General features: G+C 40.0%; 1 protein-coding gene across 2 annotated transcripts in view; it reads right to left on the minus strand.

The window, feature by feature from the left end:
- The window catches only part of nckap1 (NCK-associated protein 1), a 272,818-nt gene that overhangs the window by 32,783 nt on the left and 225,099 nt on the right, over window positions 1-14,936 (minus strand). For both annotated transcript variants that reach the window (XM_068035570.1, XM_068035569.1), the window contains exon 28: window positions 1,456-1,572. In XM_068035570.1, the coding sequence (XP_067891671.1) occupies window positions 1,456-1,572 (117 nt within the window). The remainder of the gene's footprint in view (window positions 1-1,455; window positions 1,573-14,936) is intronic.

The raw sequence follows: 14,936 nt of genomic DNA on the forward strand, positions 1-14,936 counted from the left end.
TAGTGTCCCCCTAACCCCAAAAAAGAATCCAAATGTTGGCAGCCTACATAAGCATGGAAAGGTATGTGCCGGGTGTCATTCTTCCCCTGACTCCAGGTCATTTCGCACCAACAGGATTAGGAGGGTAAAACTATAACTGACAATGGAAGCAGGAAATGCAGAATTCTGCTGGGAGCTGCAATGGAGGCTCAGAGATTTCATGGACAGTACAATGAATAAATATATACCTAAAATTCCTTTATCCTCAGGTTTCGACCCTTTGTCTCAAATGAGCAGTTCAGCTGCTCCAAGAAAATTATATCTGAAGCAAAATTTCCCAATTTCTGCCATGTAAATTCTTCACCAGAAACTCCAATCCAATGCACCATCAGTATAATCCATGGACCAGATGGTAAACATTCACTTAGACAAAACACTGCTAAACTAATTTTTGGGATCAGTTTCATAACTGACCATGCCTTGTTCTTTCCTGATTTGTAGTACAGCTGTTTAGCTGTTGGAATCTCTATGCAGATCAAATTTACATTCTTTCACTATGGTGCTTGAAATTGAACAAGTGCTTTATCCAATGTCGTCCATGAAAATGTCAACATTGACTCCAAGAAAGAGGATTTTGGCCAATATCCAGAGTCCAATGCATCCCCTTTCTGACAGTCGGCACATCTCCAGTTATAAAAGTACAAAGAGACAACCTGAAGAATCGTATGGTTTATGGTTAGTACCTAAATTGAAGTGCTGGCTCAAGTATTCTAATCTTTTCAGTTGTTGGGAGTCTTTCTCCAACTTGCCATAGAAATCTTTGACAGAATTTGCACAATAAAGGTAGTTGTTTGGCAAAGGCAATGGATGCCGCAGTTGCAAAAAGATTTATCTACAGTTAATGCAGATTTTATAACCAACATTTAGCAGAAATCAAATTTTCTGGAAGCTATTAAACTGAATTCAAAAATAACTTTAGTAAAAACTTAAATCCATAGCCGAACTCAAATATGTAGGTACCACAAAGAGAAGAAAGTTTTCTCACACTGACAAGAACAAGGAAAATGACTAGCACCAACAGAAAATTACAAACTAAAGATGTCACTCAAGGGCAGGGGGTGGAACAAGCATATGATTTTGACTTCAAAATTCATCAGCTCTAAAATTATTTGTAATTTCCGTCACTGATAAGCTAACTATATCGTGTGTTGCATGGTTAATTGCCCATACCCTTGTAGATAACAAATAAAATCAATACTTTAAAATTTTAAAAAGTCTAAATCTAATGGGTTTATCTTTATACTATTTTGAAATATAATCTTTTGCTGAATGCCAGATCCACTTTGAAGTGTTGAAAACCAACATGGCATCAGCAGATACTCAATAATAATACATTATAAAGATGACATGCAAAACTTAAATCTTTACATTCATCACTTTGCCCTCGACACACCATATTGGAGGATCAGTACTTACCTTCAATAGCAGGACTGTACTGTGACATGACATTACTGGCTAGAGTTGGAAGAGATACAGCAACAAACACCATAAGGAGACAGGCAATTTTATATTCTTCCTCTGGACTAATGTTCTCTTTAAAGAATTGAAAGAGAAATTAATTAAAACCACAACTTGCAATACATTCACAAAACAATTATTTAAAATTAAATTTTAATCAGACTCTTTCCTAGCCTTACTCCAATACAAATGCCAACAAACTATGTCAAGACTATTACACTAAGTACCAAAATATATCAATGCTGGAAAGTTAACTGCTGCAATGCCTGTAGTCAGTTCTGATGAAAGGTCATCAACCTGAAATGTTAACTTAGTTTCTCTCTCCACAGATGTTGCCAGACCTGAACGTTCCCAGCATTTTAATTAATATGATAGATATGCAAAACGTGTCAATGTAGGAGGCTGCTCCAAAGTTCACGTGAAGAGTGCAAAGCTCACTAATTAATGTAACAGAACGCTGATGGAAAAAACACTAGAGGTAGGAACTCTAATTCTTTTAAAAATGAGCACCTTTGTAAAAGGCATTTATGGAAGATATTTGAGCTACTTTAGCAGTCTAAGTACTGCTTAGGCGTTCCTTTTGTTATTATGTCCACGAGACCAACAAACCAAGAGAACCAAATTTACCGAACAACCCCAACAAAAAAACAAATGGACAAGATTTCACTTCTATAACTTTTACTTTAACAAACCAAAATCAACTTAAATGAAACATGAAATAACAGACAAATTATAGTCAATGTATATGCTACAGATTGCACGTTAATTATCAGATACAACAAAGATAGTTCTTGGGATTTACTGGGAAGACCACTCAGCATATATAGTACCAATTACAGCCAAAAGGATTTTCAAAACTCAGATTTTTTTTTTGCAGGTAGATCTCCAGATCCTGTCTTCCAAGATACAGTCAGAATCTAACAGCAGTTCCCCTTCAATCCTGAACTCTCCTCAGGTACAATTTCTACCAAAAACTGCACACTACTCCAGAACCTCCTCAGCTCTGCTCATGACAGTCTTGATGCTGTGGATCCATCAGTATTTCTTTAAGTCACCGAAAGCAGCTTCAGCCACTCATATTTGCCAATGGCCAGCTCCCAGATCCAGCCTCCACTCTCTGCAGCTTGTCTGCCAAACACTGCCTGAACTCTCCAATCTTGTGATCTAGGGATGACTCTCGTCAGATGAGACTGTCTCTTATCTGGTTCCAACCAGTACGATCTCCCCAGAACCCTGAAGTTTTTAGTTTCACTTTTAAGTTGGGAACTATCTCAAAAAAACAAGCTTTGAAATCAGAGTCGGTGCACCTAACGTAATATTCAACAAGTCATCTGTTCAGACAACAGCCGGCACACGCTCCGCCACTGGTCTTGCAAACCATGGATTCCATCACGCTCTGCATGTGACTAGAAGTCCAATAAGATTTACAAGCTCTTCTCCAGATTTTGAGAGGTAAATATTTGGGAAACTTGTCAGGATGATAGTTCTAAAGGGTGGAATTCAATTCACAACTTGTGTCAGCAAAGGTGCATCATTTTACAATTTTTGAATTTTGCACCACTATTGTTTTTTTTTGGAGGGGGGGGGTGCCAAGAGCAGAGGAAAGGTCAATAATTATGGGTCCACAAATGGAAAATTTCTCCATTACATATTTATTAAATGCACCCACTATCCTGGTAACAGGAAGTTACAAGTTTGTTTAAAATTTAATTAAGTTTAACTTACAGAGGTCATAAGTAAATATTTATGAGCACACTGATACTCAGATACAGTTTCCAGCTTGCCTAGCAGACAGAAATCAAAGTGCCAATCAAGATGAACAGCATCAGAATTGAATGGACCTTTTATCATTTTGAGCAGTTACGGATTGACAACTTCCAGAACAATTACAGCATCACCAATTGTCCATTAAATTCCTACACTGCATAAACAATGGTGAAGGGGAGAATTTTCTCTGTTTGAACAGAACTGATTTATGATTTCACACCTATTGGACAGAAAAGCTTCACCTAGAATGCCTCAACTCTACCTTCAGAATACTTCTTCCACTACATCATTGAGTTTCTCTATTTCCCACACCATTCATCATTATGAGCTCAGATTGCCATATTTGTCAATTTGTGGGCAGTAAAATAGAAAAGAGGAAGCCTTCATCTTGTTAACCTGAACTGAATTAAAACCGAGATTTGAAGTAAAATGGCAGTATGCTATTCCACGAGATCAGCCAGTACTTTGCTTCTTTAGATTTTAATTACTTTAAATATATACATTTGTAAGCTGAGGGACAGAGAAAGTGTGATACATTCATACACACAGCTTTGAAAGTAGTGACAAATCTCCATTCCACTTACAGTATTAGAATGGAAAAAATCCACTTTGAGTCAATTTTCCACTGCTGCTTATTGGCAGGAAAAGGTTGGATGAAGCTGAATAACTGGGATGTTCCAGGTAACTTTTGGCTCAAGGAGAGAAGTGGAGGGACTCAGGCGAGGTTAAAAATTCTGCAATAACCCTGTACAGTATATTTTAAAAAGACTTGCATTTATATGGAGACTTACATAACCTCAGGATATCCAAAAGTGCTTTACAGCCAATGAAAAACTTCTGAAGCAAAGTCACTATTGTAATATACCAATGGTACTGAGGAAAAGCAGATTTAGTATCCTTCATGGAGGATTTGCAGAAAGGCAACACAGCCCTGCCTCGACAATGGCAAAGGAAAGAATTCTGGTGTTAGAGGCAATCAGAGTTAAGTGCAACCAAACCAGGTAGAGGTGACACTTTCATACACTGAAGGACATCAGTGAATCGGTTGTGTGTAAACAACAATCCAGAAACTATCATGGTCACTTTATTCAATTCAATTTTATAATGCTGAGATTTGAACTCATGAACTATGGCCTGCTAGTCCAGTACTATAATGATCATGATAGCAACTGAAAGTTATTAAATGATTTATTCATTAACATCTAGGAGACAATGGCAGTCCTAAAGGAACACCTGTCTCAATTTGATCAGCATTTAAATTTTTCATCATAGTCATCAACAGCACTCAAACAAAAGGAGCTTAGTCCTGAAGATTTTCTCTATGATTTTTTTTTTAATTTTGTCATTTCCTTCTGCCTTTCTGGAACATTTGGAATTACTGAACGATTTGATGAATTTTCCACCTTACCTTTTAAACTTCTGACAAAGAATTGGGGTAAAGTTGTATGATGTTGTTACACTGCAAGGGCAGTAGCAAGGTCAACTCTAAATGCATAAATGAAGCCACTTAGTGGCGCCTTGCAGACTGCAAACAACCAAATACAAAACAAAGCATGAGCCCACCATCTTAAAATTCAAAGATACTTCTGTGTCATTACTTTGACATAAAAGCATCCTCCCCCAAACTAAGTCACAGATGGTTTTAGAATCTCCAAGCTGCCAATGGCGAATACAATGGAGGAAGAACAAGTACAAACAGAAATTGTTTTCATGGCCTCATTCATTCTTCTCTAACCTCCTTTAGCCCTATGATCATACTGCAGACTCCCCATTTTTCAGATTACAGCCTCTTGAAAATCTGCCCCCATCCTTCACCCCACCATTAGACTACTGGCAGTGCCTTCAGCCGCTTAAGCCCACCTTCTGGAATTCCCTCCTTAAACCCCTCTCTCTCTCTTCCCTCTTCAAGATTCTCCTTAAAACCATCTCTTGGATCAAGTCTGGTCACTCCTCCTAATCTTTCCTTCTTTGATGCAGCATCTATTTTACCTTGCGCCTCTGTGAAGCACCTTGGGATGTTTTTCTATTTCAAAGGTAGATGATAAATGCACATTGTTGTCCCACCAGGGCTTTGTAAACCAAACAGACAGAGTTTGCAGGTCACACATGGCTCTTAGCCCATAATTTGGATACTTATGGATATCAGAATAGACCTGACCATTTTTATTCCTCCATTTCCATGGCTGTCAATTCGATTCTCCTAACAGCGATGCCACCAAGAACAGAAGTAATGCACATATTGGCAGCAAAAAGCTTAACATGCTGTAAAATATACTGAAAGAGTCTGCTTGTTATGGCTTGAAAATTATTTTCATCAGTTTAGTACATGAATAAAGTTGACCCTACAAAGTTCCTCTCACTAACATCTGAAGACGTGCCAAAATTGGAAGAGCTGCCCTCAGTCTAGTCAAGCAATGGCCTGAACTAGTCAAACTCACAGAATAATACCTTCCAGCCAACACCCCAGACTTCATCAACATGACTGGATATGTCCTCTCCCACCGGCAGGACAGACCTACCAGAGGTAGTGGCACAATGGTATACAGTTGGGAGGGACTGGCGCTGGAAGTCCTCAACATTGACTCTGGACCCCATGATGTTTATGGCATCAGATTAAACAGGGGCAAGGAAACCTCCTGCTGATTACCACCTACTGCCCTTCCTCACCAGATGAATCAGTACTCATCCTTGTTGAAGACCACTTGGAAGAAGCACTGAGGGTAGCAAAGATACTGCATGTACTCTGGATGGGGGACTTCAATGTCCACCACCAAGAGTGGCTTGGTAGCAGCACTTGAGCTGGCCAAGCCCTGAAGGACATAGCTGCCAGACAGTGCTTGCGGCACTGTTGACAGAACTTACACAGGTCACTCATCTCAGCCCCAGGACATTGTTGCAGGAGCTCCTCAGGGTGGTGTCCTAGGCCAACCCATTTTCAGCTGCTTCATCAATGACCTTCCCTCCATCATAAGATCAGAAGTGGGGATGTTCACTGATGATTGCGCAGCGTTCAGTTCAAATCGCAACTCCTCAGAAATCAAAATTCCTGAAGGGTTAGACAGGGTAGATGCAGAAAGGAGGTTTATCCTGGCTGTGGGGTCTGGAACCAGGGGAACACAAGCCAGAATAAAGGGCAAGCCAAGGTCTGAGATGAGGAGGAACTTTTTCACTCAAAGGTTGGTGAATCTTTGGAATTCTCTGCCCCAGAGGGCTGTGGAAGCTCAGTCACCGAGTAAGTTCAAGATAGAGATCGATAGATTTCTAGTTGCTAATGACATCAAGGCAGTGCGGGAATATGGCGTTCAGGTAGACAATCAGCCATGATCTAAAATGCGGAGCAGACTCGAAGGGCTGAATGGCCTACTCCTGCTCCTATGTTCCTATGTACAACATTCAGGCTTGGGCTGATAAGTGGCAAGTAATATTTGCACCACACAAGTGCCAGGCAATGACTATCTCAAACAAGTGAAAGTCTAACAATCTCCCCTTGACATTCAGCAGCATTACCACTGCTGAATCCCTCACCATCAATGACCTGAGGGTCACCATTGACCAGAAACATAACTGGACTGGCCACCCAATGTGGCTACAAGAACAGGTCAGAGGCTGGGTATTATGCAGCAAGTGTCTTCACCACCTAACGCACCATCTACAAGGCACAATTCATATGTGTGATGGAATACTCTCCACTTGCCTGGATAAGTGCAGCTCCAACACTCAAAAAGCTCGACACTACCCAGGACAAAACAGTCCACTTGACTGGCACCCTATCCAGCACCTTGAACATTCATTCCCTCCACCACAAGCACACCACAGCTGCAGTGCGTACCATCTATATGATGCATTGTAGCAACCTGCCAAGGTTTCTTTGACAGCAACTCCCACACCTGCGACTTCTACCCAGAAAGACAAGGACAGCAAGTGACAGGAAACAGAGGGTAGTTGTTAATAGGTGTTTGCGGACTGTATGAAGATAATATAGTAGGGTTCCCCATGGATCAGTAATAGGACCACTGCTTTTCTGGATATATATTTATGACTTATACCTTGGGAACACCACCACCTGCAAGTTCCCTCCAAGTCACACCATCCTGACTTGGAAATACATTGCCGTTCCTTCATCGACACTGTCAAAATCTTGCAACTCCCAACCTAGCTCTGTGGGAGCACCTTCACAACATGGACTGCAGCAATTCAAGATGACAGTTCACCAGCACTTTCTCAAGGGCATTTAGGGATGGGCAATAAACGTTGGCTTGGCTAGTGATGCTGACATCCCAAGAATGAATTTTAAAAAAACAAAATAATAAAAGTCACTTGGACAAGTGTGGATTAATTAAGGAAAGTGAACATAGATTGATTAAAGGCAAATCATGTTTAACTATGCGAACATACGAACCAGGAGCAGCTATTTGGTCCCTTGAGCCTGCTGTGCCATTCTATAAAATCATGGCTCATCTGTGCGTGGATTCAACTCCATTTTCCTGCCTATCCTGATACCTTTGATTCCCTTGTTGGTCAAGAATCTAACTCTGCCTTAAAAACATTCAAAGACCCTGCCTCCACCAATCTCTGGGGAACAGAGTTCCACAGACTCATGACCCTCAGTATAAAAAAATTTCTCATCTCTATTTTGATTGAGTTTTTGATGATTAACAGAGAGGGTTGATGAGGGTACTGCAGTTGATGTGGTGTATCTGGACTTCCAAAAGGATTTTATAAAGTGCCACATAACAGATTTGTCAGCAAGGTTGAAGCCGATGGAAGAGACTGTGGCAGCATGGATACGAAGTTGGCCGAGTGACAGGAAACAGAGCGCAGTTGTTAATAGTTGTTTTGCGGACTGTAGGAAGATAATATAGTAGAGTTCCCCATGGATCAGTATTAGGACCACTGCTTTTCTGGATATATATTTATGACTTACACCTTGGTATACAAGGCACAATTTCAAAATCTACAAATCACACAAAACTGGGAAATATAATGCATTGTGAGGAAGATAATGATAAACACCAAGAGGACACAGACATGCCGATGGAATAGGTGGACATATAGTACACGCAATTTAATGCAGAGAAGCGCAAAGTGATATATTTTTGGTAGGAAGAATGAAGAGAAGCAATATAAACTAAAGGGTAGAATTCTAAAGGGGGTGCAGGAACAGAGACCTGGGGGCATATGTGCACAAATCATTGAAGGTGGCAGAGCAGGCTGATAAAGTTGTTAAAAAGGCACTTGGGATCCTGAAGTTTATAAACAGAGGCAGAGAGTACAAAAGCAAGGAAGTTATGATTTGGCCTCAACTGGAGTATTGTGCCCAATTCTGGGCATCAGACTTAAGGGAAGATGTAAAGGCATTGGATCGGGTGCAGAAAGATTTATGAGAACAGTGCCAGGGATGAGGAACCTTAAGTTATGTGGATAGATTAGAGAAGATGTGGTTGCTCTCTTTACAGAGAAGGTTGAGGGGAGATTTGATAGAGGTGCTCAAAATCATGAGAGGTCAAGACAGAGGAAATAGATTAAAACTGTTCCTACTGGCAGAAAGGTCATGAACCAGAGGACACAGATTTCAAATGACTGGCAAAATAATCAAAGGCAACATGAGGAAGAACTTTTTTTTTTTTTTACACAGCAAGTGGTTAGGATCTGGAACGCACTGCCTGAATGGATGGTAGAGGCAAGATTCAATTGTGGCTTCCAAAGGGGAATTGGGTAAGCACCTGTAGGGGAAAAAAACTGCAGGGCTACGAGGAGAGGGTCGGGAGTGGAACTAGTTGAATTTCTCTTGCAGAGAATTGGCATGGACACACCACAGGTTGAATGGCTTCCTCCCCTGCTGAAACCATTTTGTAATTCTATTCTATAATACAGCTTGGGCTGCTGTAGGGTAATGTCTTAAAAAAATATATCATCCTGCCTTTAGTTGGGAAAGCTAAATTGACCTGGAAATTGCTAAAATTCATTTCTAATCTTTTACAATGACCTGGTTTTATGTAATAAAGGTAACTTTTCAGATCAGGAAAATGTAGATAGTCTCACATTGAAAATGTGTGAATACTGTTGGGAAGATCAGACAGATGAAAATTTACTTAAGCTTGGGGGGGGAAAAGAGACAAAAAGATACTTTTTTTTGCAGAAACACATCTGAAAACTTGGCTATCATGAGATACCTGTATGTAGTTTCTTTTGTAGAAAAAAGTTGAACAGGGAAATGTGGCTCAAGCACAATGACTCACTCGCCTACAAGAAGAAACTGTCATAATTAAATGTCTGTGCAATTTCTTGTATACAAGTAGTTTTGCAAACTATAGTCATATTAACCCATGTAGATAAGACTGAATAGAATCAATCTTATTTCCTCATGTTCAACTAAACAAATTTTCCAATGTACAAGTTATGTTTTCATATTAGAAAACTAGAGCAAACTCTCTGCTACAGCTATTGTATTTTGTAGTTTGTAAAAACACAACAATGGTCCTAGCAGATGCAAATGTTATCATATTTTAGCTTACTTTTCTATTTATACTACTGTCTCTCTGCTTAAAAATATGATTTACTGTGAAATTTGCCCTATTTCCATTTTCTACTTAGTTTAGTTCCAGAGATATCTGGGCAGATCCTTGCACACTCCAACACAAAAATATGAAAAAACACTGGAAGCTAACATAAAAGGGAATTCCAAAGTCTTCTATAGGCAGAGAACTAGTAAAAGGATGGTAAAAGGAGGAGTGGGGCCAATTAGGGACCGAAAAAGGGACCCATGCATGGAGGCATGAGACATAGCTGAAATATTAGATGAATACTTTGCATCTGCCTATACCCAGGTCACAGTGAAAGAGAAGATAATTAATACATTAGAAGGATCTGAAATTGATAAGGAGATGATATTTGATCAGCTGCCTGTACTTGAAGTTGATAAGGCAGTAGGACCAGATGAGATGTATCCAAGGATAGTGAGGGAAGTGAAAATGGAAATTGTGGAGGCACTGGCCAAACTTTTCCAGTCTTCCTTAGACTCAGGGATGGTGCCAGAGGACTAGAAAATTGCAAATATTACACACTTGTACAAAAAAGGGTGTAAAGATAAGCACAGCAACTACAAACCAGTCAGTTTAACTTCAGTGGGAAACTTCTAGAAACAGTAATTCAGGACAAAATCAATAGTCACTTGGACAAATGTAGGTTAAGGAAAGCTAGCACAAATTTGTTAGGGAAAGATCGTGTTTAACTAATTTGCTGGAGTTTTTTGAAGAAGGAACAGAGAGGGTTGATTAGGGTAATGCTGTTGATGTGGTTTACATGGACTTCCAAAAGGCATTTGTTATGAAACCACGCTAGGTTGAATGATGATTTTTTTTAATCCACTGGCTGAAAACCTGAATATTAAACTAGTGGAGACGATCCACTCAAACCTGGCAAGCTTTGAACTCTGTCTGCTGACCGTGAGCATCGTGGCATATTCCCTGTAGTGTTCAGTGGTTTAACTGATCTGTTTTTGATCGTTAGTCTGTTTATCGATCGATGCTCACTGTGCTTAATGACTTAAGCCTGAAGGGGAGCTACTGAGAGTAGAGAACTTTCCAGAAAGAACAGAGACCTCCTCTCAAAGGAATTCAGCTGCACTGCTGCCTCCTGGAGAACCAATGAACCAGCATCCACATCTTCAAACCAGAAGCCTCAGGACCAAAGGAAAATCCTGCGAGCACCAAATTCTGCCTGAAGCCAGCTAAGTCACCAACATCCATAGACTGCATACTCCTTTTATTTCACTGGACTCTAATTTGACCAATCTATCCTTCCCCACTCTGTAACCTATTTGTGCATGTGAGAGAGAGACAGAAAGAAAGTTGGAGCGTATTTTATTATTTTTAAATAGATCGGTTTAAGTACAATGAAGTTACCCTCTCCTCACCTGATCATAACACATTTGATAGTGTACCTCACAACAGACTTGTGAGCTGCATTATAGCTCATGCAATAAAAGGGACAGTAGCAACATGGTTGTGAAATTGGCTGAGAGATAGGAAGCAGGGTTGTGGCTAATGGATGTTTTTCGGACTGGAAGAAGGTTTGTAGTGGAGCTCCCCAGGGGTCAGTGTTGGGACCCTTGCTCTTCCTGATATATATTGACCTAGACCTGGGTGTATAGGGCACAATTTCAAAATTTGCCAATGATACGAGACTTGGAAGCATTGTGAACTGTGAGGAAGATAGTGTGGAACTTCAAAAGGACAGACAAGTTGGTGGAATGGGTGAACAAGTGGCAGATGATGTTCAATGCGGAGAAGCGTGAAATGATTCATTTTGGTAGGAAGAATGAAGAGGCACAATATAAAATAAAGGGTACAACTCTAAATGGGATGCCAGAACAGAGGTACCTGGGTGTATATGTCATTGAAGGTGGTAGGACAGGCTGAGAAAGCAATTAATAAAGCATACAGTATTCTGGACTTTATTAACAGAGGCATAGAGTACAAAAGCAAGGAAGTTTGAAACATACAAGATCCTGAGGGGTCTTGACAGGGTGGATGTGGAAAGGATGTTTCCCCTTGTGGGAGAATCTTGAACTAGGGGTCACTGTTTAAAAATAAGTGGTTGCCCATTTAAGACAGAGATGAGGAGAAACTTTTTCACTCAGAGGGTCGTGAGTCTTTGGAATTCTCTTCCTCAAAAGAAGGTGGAAGCAGAGTCTTTGAATATTGTTAAGGCAGAGGTAGACAGGTTCTTGATAAGCAAGGGGGTGGAAGGTTATCGGGGTAGGTGGAAATGTGGAGTAATCCGTTCAGCCATAAAACTTATCCAAGGCTCGAAGGACCAAGAGGCCTACTCCTGCTCCTAATTCGCATGTTATGTTAAACTTGTATAAAACACTGGCTCGGCCTCAACTGGATCACTGCGTCCAGTTCTGGGCGCTGCATTTAGGAAAGATATGAAGGCATTGGAGAGAGTCCAGAAAAGATTCATGAGAATAGTTCCAGGGATGAGGAACTTCATTTATGAAGATAGATTGGAGATGTTGGGACTGAGAGGGAGATTTGAAAGAGGCATTCAAAATCATGAGGGGTCTGGGCAGAGTAGTTAGAGAAAAACTGCTCCCACTCGTGAAAGGGTCAAGAACGAGCAGGCACAGATTTAAGGTAATTGGCAAAAGAAGCAATGCGAAATGAGGAAAAACTTTTTCACATACCGAGTAGTTACGGTCTGGAATGCACTGCCAGAGACGGTGGTGAAGACAGGTTTAATTGAGGGATTCAAACGGGAATTGGATAGTTATCTGAAAAGGAAGAATGCGCCGGGTTATGGGGAGTTGGTGGGGGAATGGCACTAAGTGAATTGCTCACTCGGACAGCCGGTGCAAACACGATGGGCTAAATGGCCTTCTTCTGTGCTGTAACGTATTCTGTAATTCTGAATTTTCCTTTAGCAACTACCGGCTCTCCTTTTTCCAAATTCAAAACCAAATTAAGTACAGCAGAATTAAATGAAATGTGCTAAGTGACACCAACCATGAGACATGTGGAAAGAATCTTGGAAAAGAACTTGGGCACACTTAATTTTATTAACAGTGTATTTTCATATCAAACATCAAATATTTTGTAATTAAAGAGTAGAGGTTGAAAAAAAAAATTCTAATAGTTAGAAATAGATCTCCAATCCCAGAAGCTCAAGAAATCTGAGGATTAATATTTGAGAACCTAAGCTCTCACATGATAGCCAATATAGTTTATAAAATTCATGGGTGCTTAAAGAAGTGTTCAATTGCCCCAGTACATAATTTAAAAAAAAACAGATAGTCATCTATGAAAACACTGTAGACATTTAGATTACTAAACTCCCTACTGCGCACAAATTTTTAGCACCAATTTACATACATTATGTTTATATTAAAACTACATATAGCAGAATATGAGAGAAGATTAATGGTATGGAATTAGAAAAGATAGGAAACTGGATTAAAAATGGTCTGAAAGGAGAAAACAAGTTGAAGGCAATTTTCCAGAGTGGTTGGGAATAGGTAGTGGCGTCCCACAGAGTTTCGTCCTGCAGTCACTTTTGTTTACTGTATGCATCAATGATTTGGATATGGGCCTAAAGAGTGGTTTTAAAATTTGCAGATGATGACCATAATAGGAGGTATAGTAGTCCTTTAGAAGACCAAAGCTGCTGCAAAGGGATGCTGAGATGATGACAAGATGAGGGAATGGGCTAAAACATGACAGATGGCATTCAATGTCAGTTGCGATGTAATGCATTTTGGAAAAAAAAATTATTCTGAACTAAAGCAGGTTCAGTGCTGAAGAACGAACCTTGGCGGACAGGTTTACAGGACATTAAAAGCAGCACCATGTGTTGATAAGGCTTATAAAAATGTTAATGGCATTCCAGGTTTAATCTGAAGAGGTATAGAATGTAAAGCCAAGAGATTATGAGCTTATTTTAAACCTTCATAGGACCTGTTAAAGAGTACTGCATGCTACATTATACTCCATACTACAGGAAGGATAGTGAAGCTTTAGAGAGGGTACGACGCAGACTCACTTACATTGCCACATGAGGCAATATAAATACAAAGCCAGACATTGGTAATATAGGAACAGAAGCAGGCCTTTTTTTAGCCCCTCGAGCCTATTCCGCGATTCAGTGAGATCATAGCTAATCTGTGACCCAACTCCATGTACCTGCCTTTGCCTGATAGCCCTTAATACCTTTGGTTAACAACAATCTCTCAGTTTAAAATTAACAATGCATCAACAGCTGTTTCCAGAAGAGTTCCAAAACTCTATCATCCTCTGCATGAAGAAGTGTTCCATAATTTCACTCCTGAAAGGATCTGGTTCTAATTTTTAGACTATACCCCCTAATCCTAAACTCCCCAACTCCAATAGTTTCTCCCAATCTACCCTACCTGTTCTCCTTAATATCTTGAAATACGACTTAATATATTGAGCCTTTTCGTTGTTAGACAAAGAAAATTACTGAGTGATATGCTAGAAGTCTTTAACATTATGAAAGGATGGGACATGGTAGATAGAAGCAGACTATTTCCAGCTGGGGGAGTCAAGAACAAGATGCCATACATGCAGGATTAAATATTACGAGAAACAGAACAGGGGGCAGGAGTAAGGTCTTTACTCAGAAAGTTGAGAGACTGTGGAATTCACTTTCTAGATTAATGGCTGAAGCAGAAACTATGTCAACATTCAAGACTAAATTGGATAGGTGAACAAAGGAAAGGGGGTTGAAGAACAAAGTGGGTAAACATAATTTGAACTATTCGCCTGTGGAGACTAAATGCCAAAACAGACTGGGTGGGTCCCAACAGCCTAGTTCCATATTGCAACCTGTATGTATTTCTATGCAACTAACCTCTATAGGATACAACCAGTCAGTAAGGCTTCTACAATACCGAGCCTTATGCATGTGCAACATTGAAAGAAATTCTTTCTAATTCTGTCCACTGCAATGTTATCAGTTTTATTTGGTTTACAATAAAAATTGTAGAGATGGTTGCACAAAATTCTCCATGCAAATGAATCATTAACCAATTTTTTAATGAGCAACATATTCATCACGAATGAATAAAGCTTTCCTCAATTCAGGAATGCTGCTTATTGTGTGGCATTGAGAAGATCACTTGTTTCCAGGTTTCAAAATTTTGTCAACATTTC

Source organism: Heterodontus francisci, chromosome 7 (assembly GCF_036365525.1).
Source record: "Heterodontus francisci isolate sHetFra1 chromosome 7, sHetFra1.hap1, whole genome shotgun sequence".
Lineage (NCBI taxonomy): Eukaryota > Metazoa > Chordata > Chondrichthyes > Heterodontiformes > Heterodontidae > Heterodontus > Heterodontus francisci.